Here is a 19,161-nt window from a genome sequence, read left to right as displayed (position 1 = left end):
CGTTGACGCTAAAATCCCGCTTCAGCCCCCTATTCCTCTCGGCTAAGATGCTCCACTAGTTGATTCACTGTTCATTGTTCAAGGAAAGAGTATGCATAGCTCTTTCCCAAATGCACCGATTACAACAACCCGCTAAGTCAATTCACTTTAGTAGCATCTTAGCACCCGCGCTAAGACCAAGCTACTCCCCCCTTTCCTTCACTTTCAATTCGCTACGAAAATTCGCCTACGAGCCTGAGTAGCACAGCCAATGAGCGTTTCACAAATCTCGGTAAAAGCACTTTGCAAAAATTCACCCCATTCCACATCTGGTTAGTCAGCTTCGGATCCAGACCTTCAATTCTTGCTCTTGCCAACCACGATCTTGGTCGCAACTTCCTGAATACAACAACATCTTGGATTCCGTGCCGCGCTCGCTACGCAAGCGAGACCACAATGTCCGAGCCTGTCGCGATAGCCGAGCAAGCTCTCGGCTCTGGCCTCCCCGATCTCACTTTCTTTATTGAGAACTACCCTTCTGCCGCGGTCCTGCTTAACCAGGCCTGCATTGTCCTCCTCGCGTCCGACAAGTTCTTAAAGGACTACAGTCTTCTTCCGTCCGACATTCTCAATCGCAGAATCTTCGACGTCTTTGAGGAGTTCAAGCTCATCCCGGACTCTGACACTCTTCGTTCCGTTATTGACCTCGCCCGCGCAAGCGGAAAGGTCTACATCACGACGGACATTCAAGGCGATGATGGCAGCTTCTGGTCCGTAAGAAGCAATCCTATTGTTCGGGGAGGCGTCTTCAGCTATGAACTCCTCTCCATCCACGAGACCACGGACGATCATCTGGCACGCCAAGCTATCACGGACCAGATGGACACTGCTGATTCCTACAAGATCCTGGTGGAGCAGGCCAAGGACTACGCCATGTTCATTATTGATCCCATAGGCAACGTCAAGACTTGGAACATGGGCGCACAACTCTTGAAAGGGTACACCAAGGAGGAGGTCATTGGAAAGCACTTCTCGATCTTCTACCTAAAGGACGACATCGAAGCTGGCAAGCCGCGGAAGGAGTTGGAGATTGCTTTGCGTGAGGGTCGGGTGGAAGATGAGTCGAGACGTGTCAAGAAGGATGGCACCACTTTCTGGGCAAATGTTATCATCACCGCCATGTACCGCGATGGGAAGCACATCGGGTTCTCCAAGATGACTCGGGATTTGACAGAGCGAAAGGCTTCCGAAACTCGTGTCATTGATGCCTACAAAGATGCCGACAAGGCCAAGTCTCAGTTCCTCGCAACCATGTAAGTATCATGGAAGCCCCATTCTCCATTTTCTTCCCGAGACAGTGTCTTGTCCTTCTCCCGAGAGAATAAAGATGAAGAATGCTAACTCCTTCATCCCCTAGGTCTCATGAGATGAGGACTCCATTACATGGCCTTCTCGCCTCCCTCGAAGAAGTCTGCATTGCCGGCATTTCCCCTGAACAAGAAGAGCCAATCAACGATATGAAAGAATCGGGCCGCTATCTAGGTCACGTTATCGGCGGTATTCTCGACTATTCTGCTCTGGAATCAGGTGGACTGTCCTTGAGCATCAGTCTCGTCAATCTCCACACCATCGCCAACGCCGTCCTCCGCAGTCTCAAGTCTATGGTCAAGACCGGAGTCTTATTCCAAGCTACTTGCGACTCCGACGTTCCCGAGTCCCTTAAGGGCGATCCCGATCGATACAGACAAATCTTACAGAACATCGCCGCAAATGCCCTCAAATTCACCGAGTCCGGATTCGTCTCAATCCACATTAGCATCAAGGACGAAGATGTCACCTCCTTCACGATCCTCACCACCGTTACCGACACTGGAATCGGCATCGCAGAAAAGGACGTTGGACTCCTCTTCCGAAGATTCTCTCAAATTGACAACTCCTCCACCAAGAAATACCGCGGTACGGGCTTAGGCCTTAGCATCTGCAAGAACCTCGTCGAGTTGATGGATGGTTCAATCGAGTTCACCCCAAATCCCGTAGGCCATGGTTCTGTCTTCGAATTCACGGTCAAGATGCAGAGAATCAACATGTTGACGCCGATGAGCGAGAGTGACGATATGCTCGACTCGCTCATGCTGTCGCATCAACCACCGTCTCCGAAGTCTGAGCTCAGAGCTTTGGCGGCGAGCAAACGTCTTCTACTTGCAGAGGACAATCCACTGAACCAAAAAGTGGCTGTTAAGGCTTTGAAGCGACTTGGTTTCGAATACGTTGATACGGTTGTCAACGGAGCTGAAGCCGTTGCCAAGGCCAAGGAGAATCGGTTGGTTTACGACGGTATCTTGATGGATGTCAGCATGCCCGTTATGGACGGAAAGGAGGCCACGAAGGAAATTCGGCTTGCTGGGGTCGGAACCCCAATCATCGCCATGACTGCAAACGCTTTGAAGACGGACGTGGATGAATACTTAGCAATTGGGATGAACGGATATGTCTCCAAGCCCGTCAATTCCGATCTCCTAGTTGCCGCTTTGCTAAAGTGGTTGAAGTGATAAGTGTGGAGGAAAGACTTGTATATTAGATCATAGAGCGCTGCTTTTTAATGACTCGAGGAGCGTTGGGCGTTCATCGAAGGTTTAATTAGATGCGATGGGAGCGAAGCAATGATACCCGTGGACCAGAATTGTCAATGACCCAGCAAAGCAATGAAAGGACTTTCAAAAATCCCAACGCTTTACAAATCAAACTTTTGACGTGATTTCGTTCCCAAAGTCCCAACCCAAAGCCGTACATCCACCTCTCAGTTTTGTTGCACATCGCACTTTTAAATTGTCCCCGTAGCTTTCTCCCTTAAGGTCATCTTTTCCTAGTCACACTGGTTTCTATACGTATAGATCCTAATAAGCATTTCCTTGCCACTTCTGTTCGGTGGTACCGATGGGGTTGCCATTAGCCGTCTTAAGTTGTAAAATCGCCAATCCCGACACTTTCTTCAACCACTCGAAAGTAGGAGTGGTTGGGTACACCTGCTCGAGCAGCTGAGGAGTGAACACCCCAATAGTAGATAAAGCTTATTGCTTTTTTGCTTCTGCTGTTGTTGTTTTGTGTAAGTTTTGTAGATTCTTTAGTCTTTGACTTTTTTTTTGGTTACGGAGACTCTCTCGCTTGCGCTTATTGAAGCTCAACGGTAGAGCACCAAGACAAGTTCTTATTTCATTTCTGTGCTCTAACATAAGCTCAACGGCTCTTAATATCCCGAGAAGAGGGAGGCATGTGAAAGAGGAAAGCGGGCGGCGCTGCACTTCAACTGCAAAGAGCTGCACCAAGATTGCATCTTGAACATGGGCTTCACGTGACAATTACAGCGAGAACGTACCTACTCTTCTCTAAATTCATTATTTTGCAGTTCCGCAATTTTAGAGCAAGACAAGCAAGCAAGTTTTGGTAGCCATCAGCTTACACTACATTAGCGTACAGCCAAAGTCAGGTAGATGCTCCAAAGGATCCTTGGCCTTCGTCTTCTCGGGGTTTTCGAGATCATCCCAATAAATATGGTTTATGGAACCAGATCTCGACTTTTCGAACACTTCGGCCATCACCCGCAAGCACTCCTCATCTCCTCCGGCCAAAGCCAAGACAGTCAGAGAAGCTCTCTTCTCTTTCATCATAGTGGGGTCTTGTTCATATGCCTGCACCCAGACTGGATTGCGCAATGCTTTCAGCCGCTCCTCGATCTGCATGAAGACCATCATGAACCGGATGGTGACAAAAATATAGTTCAGGCTAGAAAGAGGTCGCACCTCACTGCCAATGTCGCTCATAATGTCTACTTGAAGGAGATTCAGTAGCTCTCGTTCACTGGCAAGCACCTTGTTCCCTCCGGCGGTGCGACCGAAAGTCAAAGAAGGAGCTCTGCTGTAGCGCTCCGGAAGAGGCGGCAACAATGCTTCGGGAATCTTCGGGAATGGAGTTTATGTTGCCTTTTTCTTTTCTGCTCTGTATTACCGATGAAAAGCTCATCAAATCTTGTTCGTCGATTCCTCGAGCTAAGGCCTGATTGACTAGGAATGTACGTTGCAAGGCTTTCTTTCCAGTCGCTGGATCAGTCACCTCCTTCGTCTGACTGATACGAAGCAATCTAAGCTCGACATCACCGGAAGCGCCTCGTCGGGTATGCGTTCATAATACCATCCTGCATCGCGATATATACGAAGCAATGATTTCTGCTTGAAGAAACGATTTGTGCTAGGATCCAGAAGTCCGTGGATATCAGTTGCCGTTCGCGCAATTGTCCTTCGAGCAGCTCGTCTGTCGTAGACTGATCGTCGGGAGCTCGGCTTCATGACAGCGAGTAAAGCCTCTTGAAAATTGGAATTGGGAGCTTTGCCTTCAGCGAAGAAATCCGTCGAAAACAGATCCTCTATAGTCGCAAATAATCCGATTGGTTTCGTGATAAGGCCCTTTTGTACTGACATATTGTGTAAGTGGATAGCACATACAGGTTCGGGTATGCTGTCCCATAGCATCATGCCCGTATCGTAGGTCAACTCGAGCGCTTCCATCAGGCCAACACCGCAAAGAAATGGCGAATACTCCCAAAGTCCATTGGCATTTGTGTGAGAGAAACGAGAGTGCGGAATAGTGGTTAAGCCATACAAGTACTTTGTCTCTCCGAGCCAATTCACAAAGTCCTCACTAAAATCCTTCAGAAGGCTAGAGGTTGACTCGTGGCGGTCGAAGTGCCCATGAAGTATCGCATCTTTCTCCATGACCTGTCTCAGAAGATCCACTGCACTACAGTATCCATTGGGTGGTCTCTCATTCTGACGATCGAGGAAAAGGTCTACATCTCGTCTTGGTCTGAAGGCAGCTGCAGGTGGGATAAGAATGTGGCCCTGTAGGCCACAGATTGACCAGCCTCGAAATACGGCCAAAGAGTCAACAATACACTGGAGCTGAAACACGCAGCTTGGTGCAATCTTCGGTCGAACATCGGTTCCAGGCTTCTGCATAGCAAGTGTTGTGATGATACTCGCGAACTCGTTCAGCCCAAAGAGTCTTCGATGCTGATTCCACGGACCCTTCATGGACCAATCCACATTCTCCATTACCCATTTCTGGCCTTTCATTGTGTTTCGCTGTACCACGATTGCGGAGAATACATTGACAAGATCATACAGCCAATTGATGGTAAAGGACCGCCGCCACTTGATACGTTGTTGTTTGGTAGCTCGTTCGAGGTCGAAAGTCGGATCCCAGTCCCGGATCTCAGCTAGCATGGTCTTTGTCGGTTTCCCACTCCGCGTATGCTGAAAATCTTTAATGAAATCAAGCAGGTCTTGATACGCATGTATCATAAAGTGCTCATTGACGTCGACGTCAACCTCCTTTACTTCTTCATATGCCCCACCATTCTTGCTTCGCGCAAGACTAACATGGAACATTCCTTGAACTTTACCTGGATCTCCACGTGTGATAGTATTCATGATCGTCTGAAAAGAGTCATGGCCGGGGAATTCGACAAAGATGGCAGCTTCTGTCTTCTTGATCATTGCGATAGCGACGTTAGACATACTCCCCCCAACAGCACTGTTGAGCCCGCCATAGGCTACTTGACGCCAAAGCGCTTGTACATAGCCTCGAAGCTCAACCCACTGCGATGCGACCGAGTAAACAGCCATCAGGTAGTCGGTAACAAGTCCTTCTTGGCCTTCGATAATGCGGTAACTCTCCAAGGGGACATCATCGAGACTGGCTTCTTGGATGGGCGCTTTCGCCTTTCCTTTTACTTTCTTTCCTTTCTTGCCCTTTTTCTTCTTGCCACCCGACTGCTTCTGGCGTATTGGTTGAGAAGACGTCGAGGGCTCGTTCAGTTCCTGTTCCTCCTCTTCACCGTCATTAGACTCACCAAGACCAAGACTGAGAGAGGAAAATGCATTCTCGAATATGACATCGTCTGAGTTCTCTGCAGATGAGTCGTCTCAGCCATTTTCTCAGATCTCCATGAGTTGCCTCCCAGCGCCGCAAATGCTTTCGTTAAAGCATCAATGAAGATCCTGTGCGACATATTGCTCTTCTCGATCTCGGGGTCTGGCTTCTGGGCAGCTATTTGCTGAAAAATAGCATGACTGGCCTGCAAGGAATAAGATAAGTCAGTCGGCAATTTTATAGCTTTTCGGGAAGCAGAGAATAATAGCTGCTCTAGATCAAGAACTTGTACTTGGGAGACGACCGTACCTTTCGTGCTGCAATCACAGATTCAAAAAGGCGATATATGGTTGAAGGTATAGGTTTGATATACTTTGCAACCAAGCTAGCCATCGGGACCATAGACGCCACGGTAATCTGGCCCGTTGTATTCACGGTCGTTGGTGCACCATCAATACCAGCCGCCGGCGAGGGAATCGAAGACTTGATGATACTGTTCGAAGCATGAATCATCTAATGCTTAGTTAATATTATAAATCTGCTGAAAGACTTTGAGGGAACTCCTAGCTCCTGCACTAGCTGAGTTCAAGGAGAACCCTAGGTCAACTCGTTCACCAGAAAACACCCAGCAACAGACGGGATTTGTGCGTGGAGGCTAGATAAACAACGGATATCTCCTCTGCGACTTTAGTCAGGCCCAGTTGCCAGGGCCAGGAATACTTCAGGACCTGCAAACAAATAATATCCAATTGCTTTCGGTCTTGGTAGCGCTATCGCGTGAGATAATATGAAATCAAACATACCCAGAATAGCAATTGTCTGGTGTCGCGTTTGTACGCCAGATATGAGTTCTGGTCTGCCATGCTGCTTGTTTGAATTTAGAGCAAGCAGATTCTGTTCTTGGTTTGCTTGATTCGTTTGGTCTGAATGTAGGCGTGTGGAAAAGAACAATCTTTGATGCAGAAAAGTCATTTACTTCATGAAATGTTGTAGAACCGAAGACCACCACATGTCAGATTCCGATCACTCACATTTAGCACGCGCTCGCGTAGGTACGCTAGTGCTTAAAGCCATCACGTGCCTCTTCCAAGCAAGGAAAGCAGTCGAAGCACGGATTATGAGGAAGGTCTGTACAAGCAGTAGTTGCCAGTCATATCTCAACTCGATCTATAGAAATTGATTAGCGATGTAGGGTTGGGGTTCTAGTTCACTCTCAGGTTCTCAACATTCATCTACACTTTGCAAAACAGCAGCACCCATACCTATCCTCAAAAGCTCATGAATTTTCGCTATGTAATGCATGCATGCATCCACCTCAAATATAACGCTAGCCCGGCTCGCAAGCTCAGACCCAGACCCAGACCCAGCCATTTGCGAGTCATCTTACTACCATAAGATCAGAGGCTTTCCACCATCCTCTCAACGCCGGAACTATGCAACAAACATTACTACACACAATGCAAATACAACCCGCTGAACGCCTTGCGATGATCTCCGTATTATTCACCCTTCTTAGCAGCCTCTGCTTGTCTCATATCCTCCATAATCATTCGCTCACTCAGACTTCTTGGGGTGCCGGAGAAGCTACCGATACCACCAGACATCTTGAAGCTCTTGAGGTCACTTTCGTCGACTCCGCTGCGGCCATCAACACTTCCTACGAATGTGTTCACATCTCCCAAACTTGCTGCTTGTGCATGGATATCTGGGCTGACGATCGGCATACTGAATGGATGGCCTTTGTAGGATCCAACAACACCCTTTGTAGTGGGAACGGCATTTTTTGGTGGGGAAGGACGAATGATGTCACGTGCTGGTGAAGTTGAGAATCTGCTGACAGATTCCTTGGAAATGGGGGAGACTGGTGCATCGGTGTCGAAATCGTCATACTCCTCATCGTCTTGACCAGCTGGTGAGCTTTGGCGTTCAGCATTCTCGTCGAAGTTGAACATCTCGTCATCATCCCCAGCATCGAACTTCAAATCCTCGCCTCTAGATCCTGTGTGGTGGTGACCGAGGTTCTCCAGATCTTGCCAAGCTCTGCTTGGTCTCGTCGATGCCGTTGGCGACTTGTTGTTACTGATGTCTGTTGGGTTTGCTGGTGAAAGCATCTTGACAGGTGAGAGCATGCTTGCTGGAGACGGACCTTGACGTCTCAAAAGAGGCATATCAAGCAAATCATCATCAGAAGTGGTTTCTACCTCATTCTTGGTAATTCCATTATTCACCGCCAGTTGACCCAAGCTGCTACCCGCTCCCAAAGGACCCAGAGCATCACTAGATCCCAATTGTGAAATACCATTGCCCAATGGCGGACTGTCGTCTTCTTCGCCTAATGAAAACCCATTAGTTGTAGCCACAGAAGCTGAACCATCTGGTGGTGCTGTGACGGTGGTCCATGTAGTGCCATCGTCCACTAAAGGTGACCGTGACAATGCTCTCAATGCCTGCGATGACGAGATACGCTTTGGTGGTGCTTCATCAACATCCTCAATCTGCTCAGATCCAGCCTCCTCATCCATATCGTCACCAAGTGTAGGAGGTATTTCTTCTGTCAAGACCGACTTTGTAGCTCGAGGGGATGCCGTAGGTAGGACTTCTTCGCCGGCAACCTCGAAGCGGACTCGGCGCGGACTATGCCTAGAAGAACTCGAGGATCGTCGGAGAGCACTGCGTCTTGCTGTACCCTCACTCCAATCTGAACCCACGGACGCCTCGTCTGTATTTCTTCGTCTTGGGGTTGAAGGGCGGGTTGTTTCTGGTGAGGTCACCAACGATCTGGTATCTGTACTTGCGTCGACATGTAAGGGATCCATTGCTTTTGGTTGTGGGCTTATGTTGCCAGGAGGTGGGGAAGCTAGGTCGGCACTCGATCTGCGTTCGTTGCGATTTGTACTGTCAAGAAGTGGGAGGTAACTTGGAGTGAACAGTCCTCGAAACTCCTTCTCTCGCTCGTGCGGACTCCGCGGACTGTCTTCCTCGTTTGATGCTGGTCGCAAGAAAGAGATCGGAGCTGGAGAGACGGAAGGCTGCTGTATATTATTGCCATTTGGGAGAATGTGGGTGCCTGTCGCGCATGACTCAAAAGGGGCCTCGCTGTCAGGATATAAAGACTTGCATCCCTTCATTGACTCTGCGATACTTTTGGAGACAGTTTCGGAGACTTCTTTAGGAACGTCGCGCAGTAAATCTTCCGCGTACTTGTCGAATTCTGAAGCCATGTCTCGTCGGTACTGCCAGATGCGCTGATCGAGCTCGACCAATTTCGACTGGAGCTCTGTTACCAACCGAGTCGCCTCGTCCATGTTGAGCGTCGCAGCAGATGAATTGAGCTGCGGAATGGGAGTGCGCTGTCGTCAATAGCGAAGCATATCAAAGAAAAGACCAAGACGCGCTCCGGATGATGTTTTGTCGAGCGTGGAAAGCAGATGTCAACTTTGAAGGTTTTGCCGGCTAACACATTCGCAGTTAGTAGCGGTCAACCCAGACCCATATCTGACACTTCAAAAAAGAATAATGGAGCCTCATGAACTATTGCGCGTCGACGATTCTATTTTGATATCGAACTCCAAGTTACGAATGACGATGAATGTCAGCATTTAGGATGAAACGGTACAATGCAAGACATTCAATTGATGGGGAACGATGATGAGTTGTCCTCCATCCAGCATTGTTCATTCCGTCATGCTGTGCAGCACATGTGAGCTCCCGACACCGGCAGCCTGTCTATCCCCTGCAACCAAATCGATTTACCAGGATCTCGATTTCCAGAGACCAGTCTAGAACTGCTCATCAATACATCACGTGTAGTCTATTAATATGTTTTGCTATTATGAAGTTTGGTATTTTCTGGTATAAGAGTTCATTCTCGAGATCGAGTTTTCATGAACTCTTCTGGTGAGGAGAAGCAAACGCAGACCGCTCAAGCCGAGTTTCGAGGGCAAGAAGGAATGATTGGAGACACGGGAGACACGGGAGACACATCGTGCATGCAGCCTGATGACCCCCACGTGGGACGTCATGCGCCAGGCCGTGAAGCCTTCCAAGTCGAAGAAGAAGAAAAGGGCGGCCGGATCCTGACGTTGGACAACATCTGCCTTGACAAAGTGTACGACTTGAGGCTGAGTACCGAGCCGAGTTGGCAATGACCTCAGTTCGTCGGACTTAACATCCGCTTTGAAGGAAGCCAGCATGATTTCCATCATTTGAATGCAGTGTAGGAGTGTTGCTCCGGCTGACGGAAAGCAGCACCGGACTTGATGTGTGACTTAAGTTGGTTACAAGCTGGTGGTGGCAAGTAGTACATGTTTTGAGTTTATGTTCTGAAATACGAGTTGCTAGTGGCAAAGAGAAAGTATCGAAATGTGGACATTGTCAAAGCCCCGCAATTACTTTTGCCGGAGTCTCGCGCTCTGGACCTGAAGACTTGAGTCGTATTCATCTCTATAAGACACGACTGCCGTCCCAACAGAACGTGGAAGTTGACGAATAATCCATCAAGATTCGTTTGTGCTGCACCAGGGTGCTTTGAATTGTGGAGAAGTTACTTGTTATTGGTTGCTATCCAGTTTCGTTTGCACCGTGTTGGAATACCGGGAAACTTCAAGTCATTGGTTGGAGTCAATTACCGACTATGAAGTTGCATTTGCTGCGATCATTGGCATCTAATTTGTATTTTGATTGTGCATGCGATAACCCTCGAAGTTCGAGTCAATTCCTACGGAGTAAATACTCCGCTGTCCAATTTATCTTTGCATCAACATTCTTTTCGCCCAGATTTTCTATAGTCACTGCAGAGTGCCTTTAAACATATGATTCGGAATCGAGTTATGTGTATGAGAGCCATTTCGAGATGATTTCCAATTCGGTGCAGAATGACTGGTCTAGGTATTTGCCGGCTGAAAGTCTGCACCAGATATAATACATGAATTCGTAGGTAGGCTTGGACGCTATTTCCATTGTCCTTATCTTTATCTTAGTAAACTAGGCTACGACAATATGAACTTCTACACACTCTCGACTAAAAGATGCTCCGGGCTCTAGCAAGTGAGGTGTCACGTGAAGGTGCTCGATCAGATTTCACCTGGGCACGGTCGTGATTGCTCCTTTGGTGTTCAGAACTGGAAGTGTGTTCACAGTGGCTTTGCTGGTGATTAAAAGACGTGAAGCAGGGTATCTGTATCGTGTCTCCAGCTGAATCTAAGCAGCTGAATTGTCTTTCCCCCAAGGTCTATCTTGTATCTCGAAAGGCTAAGCTTCCTCACAAGATGCCCAATCTACCTAGGTAGGTCCGGACAAGCTGATGTTCAAGAGGAGACTGAGCATCCAAAATCGTACCTTCCTCGATCTTCCCCGAAAACAATCATGCTCATTCCCATGTTCAAATCCGGCAAGTGCCTCTTTCCCTTTTTGCTTCCTTCCCTCCGCAAAATCAACACAACGCACCTTCCTTCGCAGCTCTGCACTAGAACTATTGATTCCTCGTCTTGCTCTTCTTCCTCTTCTTGTTTCTTCAACATCATCAAACATTCGCATCATTCATCAAACATCCATCAACAACTATCATATCCACTTGCGTTCTTGCTTCGTCGATTCATTATTCGAGCACGGGGACCCTTTAGAAGTACTTGCTTCGATCAGCGTCACCATGAAGTACTCCTTGCTTCTTGGTACCTTCGCCATAAGTGGGCTTACGGCTGCGGAGAACCTGGAGGCGAGAATTGACTGTAACAAAGACAGTTGTTTCCACGCAGCACTTGATGACTCCAAAGGGCGATTAAGCTGCCAGAGTTTCATGGCAAAGACAGTGGCATCAGCAATAGTGATGTAAGTTTTCCAACTTCCAATGCAAATCGTTCCGACTGACAGCCCCCCAGAGCTACAGTCACTTCAACATACACCCATTTCAACAACAACAAGCTCAACCCCACCACCACTGTCGCCTCTGTCAAGTCTATCACTTCAGATAAATCTGGCCATTATACCGTTACTCCGACAATCGTTCCCGAGTCCATCAGCTTAGCGTGTGGCTCGGGAATAGATAGCGAGAAGAAGATCCAGGACAAATACAGCTCAGCTTGTAGTTGCTATTACAGACCAAAGACATTGAGTGTAGCAACAGCAGTGAGTACTCTTTACTGAAATACCATACATTGTTGACATTTCATAAGACAGTAACGTCTGTTGAATTCCTACCCACCACGGTATCAGACTTCAGGCTGATGGTTTTGTTTGACAACGGGACGACCAGTTACGCCGTCGACAACAGCACTTCGGATTCTTGGTCGACTATCACATATATTGGCCTTGAACAGAATACTAAGAATCCTGCCTTGTTCGCTCTGGCTCCAGACTCTCGTTTGAGACTCGAATCGCAGGGCAAAGTGTCAATGGTTCAAGAAACTTATCACAATTTTGAAGTTATCACTTTGTATCCCTTTCCTTTGGCTTTCGTAAATGATTCGACAACCTCTCATTTTAAACCGATGGGTTTCCACATTACGGACACGCACAACAGTGGCAATGCTTCCATTTTCACTGTGGGTGTATCGCCAGTCACGGATGATGAGTATGACTTTCGAGGTGACCCAGCTTCGACTCACAATATGACCGTTATCATGGCTTGTGACAAAGACTTCCATGGCCTTTGCATTGGCACGCCGGCATTTCAAAACGAGTTTTTCGATGCCGGCAATAAAACTAGCAAGGATGGCAAATATCACTTGGTCCAGCTGCAAGCAGTGCCAATGTTTTGAACTCAATGGTTGGAGGTGTGGGTGGACGAGATACGTGAGCAAGCACTTTTACATTTTGAGGTCGAAGTTTGGTTCTTTGGTAGACCAGTGTGCTTTATGACTGGGTGGAGGATGAATCAAGGCGTTTGGTTTTAGTGCAACGATTGCTTATTGGAATTTCGAATTCCTTTCACGGGGTACTTGAGATGGAATCGTAGCAAAGAGGTTTCCTTGTTGTTGATAAGGTTGCGACTGTTCAGCAAGTTTGTATTCTAGTCAGACACTCAATCAACACTCATTCATCACATTGAACAGACAACAGGCACCTGGAACTTGGACAGAGATACATATGAATAATCTGCGTTTAGTCGACTGAAACGAGCGAACGCCTATACCGATACATATGTTCCTCAATTAGGAGTATGTATATTCCCGATTCCCATGCCCTTGAGCCAAGTCCAGCTCTATCGTCTATTTCTTCCCGTTCCAGTTGTAAACAAGTCTAGCCTTCAGCACCGTATCACCCTTCGTGACAACCACTCTTCGAACATAGTATCTCTTCCCATCAATGATAGCAAAGCCCCAAATCTGGTCTGCAACCCATCCCTTCTCCTCGTTCGCCGCCCAGCTCTCGATATGTTTCTCGCCCGCTGGACCTGAGGTCTCGTCGTCGCCGTCTAGCCACTATTTCAACTTATCAGCCTCATTCTCCCCAATTGAACGACTGCAAGACCGCAGATTCAGGAAAACAGCAGAGGGATCAAAACATAGACCAAAGAAAAAGAGCGAGGGAACCCACCCCATCCTTCAAAAACGGATCCTCCACGCCCTCCAACCCCAACCACCGACTTTTGCCCTTCAAGTCCCCAAAAACATGATCATTATGCGTCCGCTCGACCCAATCGAGCTCTCTCAGCTCGGCCGTGCCTTTGATGCCGCCCGTCGCCGTCTGCTCGATGTCGATGTGCGTGTGCTTGTTGTCGTCGACGTATTGTTTGACGTGCAGCGTGACGGTGGCGAGCGCGATGGCTTTGCGGGTCCACCAGCCGATGCCTTGGAGCGCGAGGATCGCGTCGGTGTCGTCGGAGAGGGTTTTGTTCTGCGGGGGGTTTTTGTTAGGATGGTGGTGGTGATGGGAGGGAGAGGGAGGGGGAGGGGGAGAGTGAAGTGGCATGTTTCTTGGACTCGAATCAAAGGTTGGATGGAAGAATTGAACCTCACCATAACCCATTCTCCAGTGAGGTCCTTCAAGGTAACTTCCGCCGGGGCAGCCATTGTGAATTCGTCTCTTGTGATGGTAATTGTTGAGAAAGACAGCTCTCAATGCGGGGTTCAAATAGGGATGTTGATGTAACCGCAACAAAAGCAAAAAGTCCCGAAACAACAAGTCCCGAAGCACAAACAAACGAATAAATTCCCCAAGTGAACGAGGACCCAGCACGACGTATAAGTAGGTATTTATTCCTCAGCCTTTCGTGTCACGGCGGTCTCTCTCCACAGTTGTTGTGTGCAAGCCGAGGTGATCTTCAGGAGGGAGCTAGACTTTCACGCTCGCATGTGTCGTCGCTACAAGGCCTCTTCTCAAACGGGAGAAGTCTGGGGTATTTTGGCGGAATGGTGGGCTGTTTTGGGTTTAGGCTCTTGCGAGTAGGACAAGGCTGAGGGTGAGTAAAGTGAAGCTTGTGAATGGGTGGCAAGAGTGGGGGAGGCCGAGGAAGTGGGGCGGTGCTGGAAGGCGGTCAGAGATGGTGGCAGAAAAATGATGAAAATGTTTTGGGGACGGGAGGAAATCCAAAATGTCACAGGGACTCGTTTATTTATTTTTTACCTTCCGATGGCGGATGCGGTTCTTGCGAAGCTAATTAAGTAAGATCGAACTTTATGACTGTTTGAAGTGTGAATCATCTCATCCCGTCTCTTGCTTCCACGAACATCGACGAGAGGGAGTGCAGCTCAGTTGAGGTGAAGCACCGTTTGAAGCTCAATTGGTGTCAAAGCATTGAAATCGCCGAAAGTCATTGGTTTCAACTGAGCTTCGTCGCAATTATGCTGCCCCAATTGAGAGCTGGTGCAAGTATGACTTCCAGAACAGCTTCAAAATACATGTAAACTCCCATCCCCCATCTGCGGACAGCTCTAATACGTCGCAGTCGCGGCATTTCAAGCTCTGCAGCTCGATCGGCCCAGAATGACGAACCCAAGCTCAACAAGGTCTCTTCGGCCATTACACAACCCAAGTCCCAAGGAGCTTCCCAAGCTATGCTCTACGCCACTGGCATGACTGAGGAAGGATTGAATAAGGCACAAGTCGGTATCTCCTCAGTATGGTACTCGGGGAATCCGTGCAATATGCACTTGATGGACCTCAACAATCGTGTAAAGAAGGGCGTGGAAGAGGCAAACTTGATCGGATACCAATTCAACACCATTGGAGTCTCGGACGGTATCTCTATGGGCACAAAGGGCATGCGATATAGTCTGCAATCAAGAGATCTGATCGCAGATTCGATCGAGACGGTGATGGGCGGTCAATGGTACGATGCCAATATCTCCATCCCAGGTTGCGACAAGAACATGCCTGGTGTAATGATGGCCATTGGACGAGTAAATCGTCCTTCACTCATGGTCTACGGAGGATCTATCAAGCCTGGATGTGCTGCCACACAAAACAATGCCGATATCGACATCGTCTCGGCTTTCCAAGCCTACGGCCAATTTCTCACAGGTGAAATCAACGAAGAGCAACGCTTCGATGTCATCCGACACGCTTGTCCTGGAGGAGGAGCTTGCGGTGGAATGTACACTGCCAACACCATGGCCACCGCCATCGAAGTAATGGGCATGACCCTCCCCGGCTCATCCTCCAACCCCGCCGAATCCCAAGCCAAATACGACGAATGCCACGCAGCCGGAGCCGCCATCCGCAACCTACTCGTCCAAGACATCCGCCCAAAAGACATCATGACCCGACAAGCTTTCGAAAATGCCATGATCCTCGTCAACATCACCGGAGGCTCGACCAACGCCGTCCTGCACCTGATCGCCATCGCCGACTCCGTAGGCGTCAAGTTAACCATCGACGATTTCCAATCAGTATCAGACCGCATCCCCTTCCTGGCTGATCTCAAACCCTCCGGCAAATACGTCATGCACGACCTCTTCAAGATCGGCGGCACGCCTTCCCTGCTCAAGTTCCTCCTCAAAGAAGGAATCATCGACGGCTCCGGCATGACCGTCACCGGCAAGACGCTCTCCGAGAACCTGGAAGCATTCCCCGATTTCCCCACCGACCAGCAGATCATCCGTCCCTTCTCCGACCCGATCAAGAAAACGGGCCATATCCAAATCCTGCGCGGCTCGCTCGCGCCCGGCGGTTCCGTGGGCAAGATTACCGGCAAGGAAGGCCTGAGGTTTGAGGGTATTGCGAAGTGCTACGATGCGGAAGACGATATGGTGGCCGCGCTCGAGAGAGGCGAGATTAAGAAGGGCGAGAAGACTGTTGTCGTGATCCGCTACGAGGGCCCTAGAGGCGGACCCGGGATGCCTGAAATGCTGAAACCGTCGTCAGCGATCATGGGCGCGGGACTTGGTAAAGACGTCGCGCTGATCACGGACGGACGGTTCAGTGGCGGCAGTCACGGGTTCTTGATCGGTCATATTGTTCCTGAAGCCCAGGAGGGGGGCCCTATTGGGTTGGTGCGGGATGGGGATAAGGTTGTCATTGATGCGGAGAAGAGGGTGCTGGATTTGGTGGTCGATGAGGGGGAGTTGGTGAGGAGGAGGAAGGAGTTTGTGCCGAAGCCGCTGAAGTATAAGAAGGGGACGCTGGCGAAGTATGCGATGATGGTGCAGGATGCGAGTCATGGGTGCATTACGGATGGGGGGATTGAGGATTAGAGGGGAAGGGGAAAGGAAAGGGGATCGGGGAAGGGGAAGGGTAATCGGGAGGTGTATATATTTTAGGTAGTAAAAGTGGTTTCTCTTTTATCTTTCTTGGCCATGGAGTGAATTTTTAATTTGAGCCTAATATTGTTCGACTTAGTGACGTTGTCTGTTTTTGTGTTACACATTCCGCTGTTGCAAATCTCCGTCCTGATCTCGTGCTCTGACAGCTATTACTCGAACTTAGCCTTCATATTCTGCCTCGCTTCCAGGAACTTATATCTAGTCGCTTTGCTTTGACGCAACACTTGCTTTAGCTGATTGAGGTTCAACACCTGTTGTTTAGCTTATTATTGAGGGTAGTTGCCAACAAGTTCGGTAATAGTCGTCGAACAACCAAAAAGTCCCGAACTTAAATCACAATGTTAAGTAAGGGAGGTATGGGGGTATCTATGGCAGGGAAATAATCCATTTATCCCCCCAGTCAAATATCTATAAAAACGAAGCCCAGCTAAGCAAGCAATCTTGGTATCTATTCATACCATACCCAGCAAAAGCTATAACTCCCAATGCCAGCAAACTCAAACAATCTCGATATCCATCCGATCCCCCAACCCAAGCCAACCTATCTCCCAATACTCATACACCCCCTCTCTCCCACTTACTTAGGCAAATACCTTATCCCCCTCTCCGGACAACTCCCCCTCCCCCCCTTCCCCGCCGGCGGCGTCGCCACAAACTCGCCCCCCTGCAAATTCCCCTTCACATGAAAACTATACCACGCCTGATCCAACACGCCCCCTCTACTACACCCCAACACCACCGCGCTGCCCGTCACACTGGTAAGAGCGTCTTCGATTTCAGCATACGTGTATTTTTTCCGATACGAAGGTTCGATACCAGCAGCTTCCAACGCTTTATACGTATCCAACCCCTTAAACAGCTCCACGGCCCTAGCGAAGAAATCTACCACTTCTTGACCGGGAGAGTAGTTGGAACCGTAGCAGGAGGGGGATAATGTGTTGATGCACGTCCCGTGCTTGTTCCACTCGTGCTGCCAGAAATGTTCCAATGTGCCGCGGTTCGGGAGCCAGTATTTTTCCATGTCGGCGAGGAGCAAGGTGTTGTTCGAGGCAGAGATGATGGATGTTATGTTGTGGTATTGGGGCGCGGAGGTGCAGAATTGGTCGTAGGTGCCGTCGCAGAGGTCGGGCCTGCGGTGGGGTGGGGGTGTTAGTTGATGGGTTTATTTTGGGAGGGGAAGGAGAAGGGGAAGAGGATACCAGAGCCCGTGTAAGGTCCAGGAATCGCTGGGGCCGACGGTGGGGTTCGTGTCCCAGAATTGGGTTTGGAGGAGTTGGCCGCCGGGGTAGACGAAGCAGCAGCTGGGTTCGGAGTCGGATTGGCAGGAGGTTGGGCTGTCGATGGGACAGGAGGGGGTGTCTGCGAAGGGTTGGATGGCGGCGGCGGAGGAGGAGGAGGAGGAGGAGGCTTGGGGTGAGGAGAAGAGCGGGAGCTGGGAGAAAAGGGTTGCGAGGTTGCGGATGGAGGGGAATTCCATTGTTTACTTGGTGGGGGTGGGTGGAATGTGAGGGTTGTTGAGTACCGTAGGATCTCTTGGTGTCGGACAAGAGAAAGTTGTTTGATGAATAGAAGAGAAGGTGTTAAGAGGAGGAGAAGAAGGAGGGTAAGCGGTTGTTTATGAAGGTCAGATGGATATCAAGAGAGCTCTGGATAGCTCTCACTCACCTATCGTCGGCCGGCATCGCTAGGCTGTGTCAGAGCTGCAGGTGACTGCTGCGACTGGCCGCGGTGCCTGAAACTCGGCTTCCCAGTCCACCCCTGATCCCTGTGTTGAGGCTGACTCGCATGCCTAAGCGACTGGGCTAACCTTAACGACCACTGCTTCCTTCACGTGTGGTGTGTTACTGCTTCGTGGTTGTTATCCATCATCATCAAGAGGCCGTATCAGAACGTCAGATTCGTCTCCTGCGTTCATTTCGAGCTGAGAGGGCAGATATTTTGAGAATGAGATGCGATGAGGCATATGAAGTACGAAGCACCTTGGAGTCAATGATGCTTGAGGCTGTGAAGATGAGATGTTTCATTGCTTTTTGTTCTGCTTATCGATGTGGATAGTACGCTTCAGTACATACTGGATTGAAGACATTCATTTTGTCTAAGACATTGTGGGGACATCAGCTGGTTTGAATGCGTACATCATCATCAGAGTCAAGGACGAGATGAAAGTACGTCATCAGGAAGAGATGGAGGGCTGGTTTTTGCTTTCACTTATGTTTGTCTAGAGGACATCGTGGTAATACTTCTGCTATGTTACAACGTTCACTTGGTTTGAGGCAAATCACAGCATTGGAAAGTCATGGTTTTGATGGTCATTGATTTCGCTCACCCTCCTTACAAAAATTCGCGCAACAAAAGGCTTTCCTCCAACTCATTCTGATTGCTCCTCCGTACCCGAATCCCTGCAACAGCCTCCGAGGAATTTCGCATGTCTTCGCTTACATCCAAGGCTCAATTCCACAACACTGCTCGACCTCGATCGTCTTCTTGTCTCTCATATCGTCGCGTATCTCCTCCTCAAGATCCACAACCTCCATCTCTGTCCCACTCTTCTGAATCC

At 49.2% G+C, this 19,161-nt stretch overlaps 7 protein-coding genes across 7 annotated transcripts; 3 read left to right on the top strand and 4 right to left on the bottom strand.

Moving 5' to 3' along the window:
* Positions 1-385: 385 nt before the first annotated feature.
* Positions 386-2,679, top strand: LY89DRAFT_642365 (uncharacterized protein). The gene is made up of 2 exons (XM_018211745.1): positions 386-1,292; positions 1,397-2,679. The coding sequence occupies exons 1-2, from the start codon at positions 436-438 to the stop codon at positions 2,526-2,528; spliced, it is 1,989 nt and encodes a 662-aa protein (XP_018073695.1). The 5' UTR covers positions 386-435; the 3' UTR covers positions 2,529-2,679.
* Positions 2,680-3,437: 758 nt separating this feature from the next.
* Positions 3,438-6,767, bottom strand: LY89DRAFT_731741 (uncharacterized protein; the record flags this gene model as incomplete). Its single annotated transcript, XM_018219606.1, has 6 exons — positions 3,438-3,932; positions 3,982-4,099; positions 4,165-5,810; positions 5,885-6,109; positions 6,214-6,417; positions 6,708-6,767. The coding sequence occupies 6 exons, from the start codon at positions 6,765-6,767 to the stop codon at positions 3,438-3,440; spliced, it is 2,748 nt and encodes a 915-aa protein (XP_018073694.1).
* Positions 6,768-7,403: 636 nt separating this feature from the next.
* On the bottom strand, positions 7,404-9,209 carry LY89DRAFT_731740 (uncharacterized protein; the record flags this gene model as incomplete). Its single annotated transcript, XM_018219605.1, has 1 exon — positions 7,404-9,209. The coding sequence occupies one exon, from the start codon at positions 9,207-9,209 to the stop codon at positions 7,404-7,406; it is 1,806 nt and encodes a 601-aa protein (XP_018073693.1).
* Positions 9,210-11,296: 2,087 nt separating this feature from the next.
* On the top strand, positions 11,297-12,659 carry LY89DRAFT_780299 (uncharacterized protein; the record flags this gene model as incomplete). Its single annotated transcript, XM_018222369.1, has 3 exons — positions 11,297-11,730; positions 11,781-12,027; positions 12,075-12,659. Exons 1-3 carry the CDS (start codon positions 11,552-11,554, stop codon positions 12,657-12,659), a joined length of 1,011 nt encoding a protein of 336 aa, XP_018073692.1. The 5' UTR covers positions 11,297-11,551.
* A 243-nt stretch (positions 12,660-12,902) lies between these two features.
* LY89DRAFT_683215 (uncharacterized protein) lies at positions 12,903-14,276 on the bottom strand. Its single transcript, XM_018214662.1, has 3 exons — positions 13,860-14,276; positions 13,438-13,737; positions 12,903-13,322 (listed from the first exon to the last, which is right to left on the bottom strand). The coding sequence occupies exons 1-3, from the start codon at positions 13,911-13,913 to the stop codon at positions 13,110-13,112; spliced, it is 567 nt and encodes a 188-aa protein (XP_018073691.1). The 5' UTR covers positions 13,914-14,276; the 3' UTR covers positions 12,903-13,109.
* A 172-nt stretch (positions 14,277-14,448) lies between these two features.
* LY89DRAFT_683213 (dihydroxyacid dehydratase) lies at positions 14,449-16,558 on the top strand. Its single transcript, XM_018214661.1, has 2 exons — positions 14,449-14,743; positions 14,789-16,558. Exons 1-2 carry the CDS (start codon positions 14,685-14,687, stop codon positions 16,533-16,535), a joined length of 1,806 nt encoding a protein of 601 aa, XP_018073690.1. The 5' UTR covers positions 14,449-14,684; the 3' UTR covers positions 16,536-16,558.
* A 494-nt stretch (positions 16,559-17,052) lies between these two features.
* LY89DRAFT_716871 (ribonuclease T2) lies at positions 17,053-18,270 on the bottom strand (the record flags this gene model as incomplete). The annotated part of the gene is made up of 3 exons (XM_018218295.1): positions 17,804-18,270; positions 17,186-17,734; positions 17,053-17,077 (listed from the first exon to the last, which is right to left on the bottom strand). Exons 1-3 carry the CDS (start codon positions 18,079-18,081, stop codon positions 17,053-17,055), a joined length of 852 nt encoding a protein of 283 aa, XP_018073689.1. The 5' UTR covers positions 18,082-18,270.
* Between the last annotated feature and the right edge of the window lie 891 nt (positions 18,271-19,161).

The sequence above is a fragment of the Mollisia scopiformis genome (assembly GCF_001500285.1).
Source record: "Mollisia scopiformis unplaced genomic scaffold LY89scaffold_8, whole genome shotgun sequence".
NCBI lineage: Eukaryota > Fungi > Ascomycota > Leotiomycetes > Helotiales > Mollisiaceae > Mollisia > Mollisia scopiformis.
Note: the sequence above shows the minus strand (reverse complement) of the source record. Positions and strands in the feature narration are given on the sequence as shown.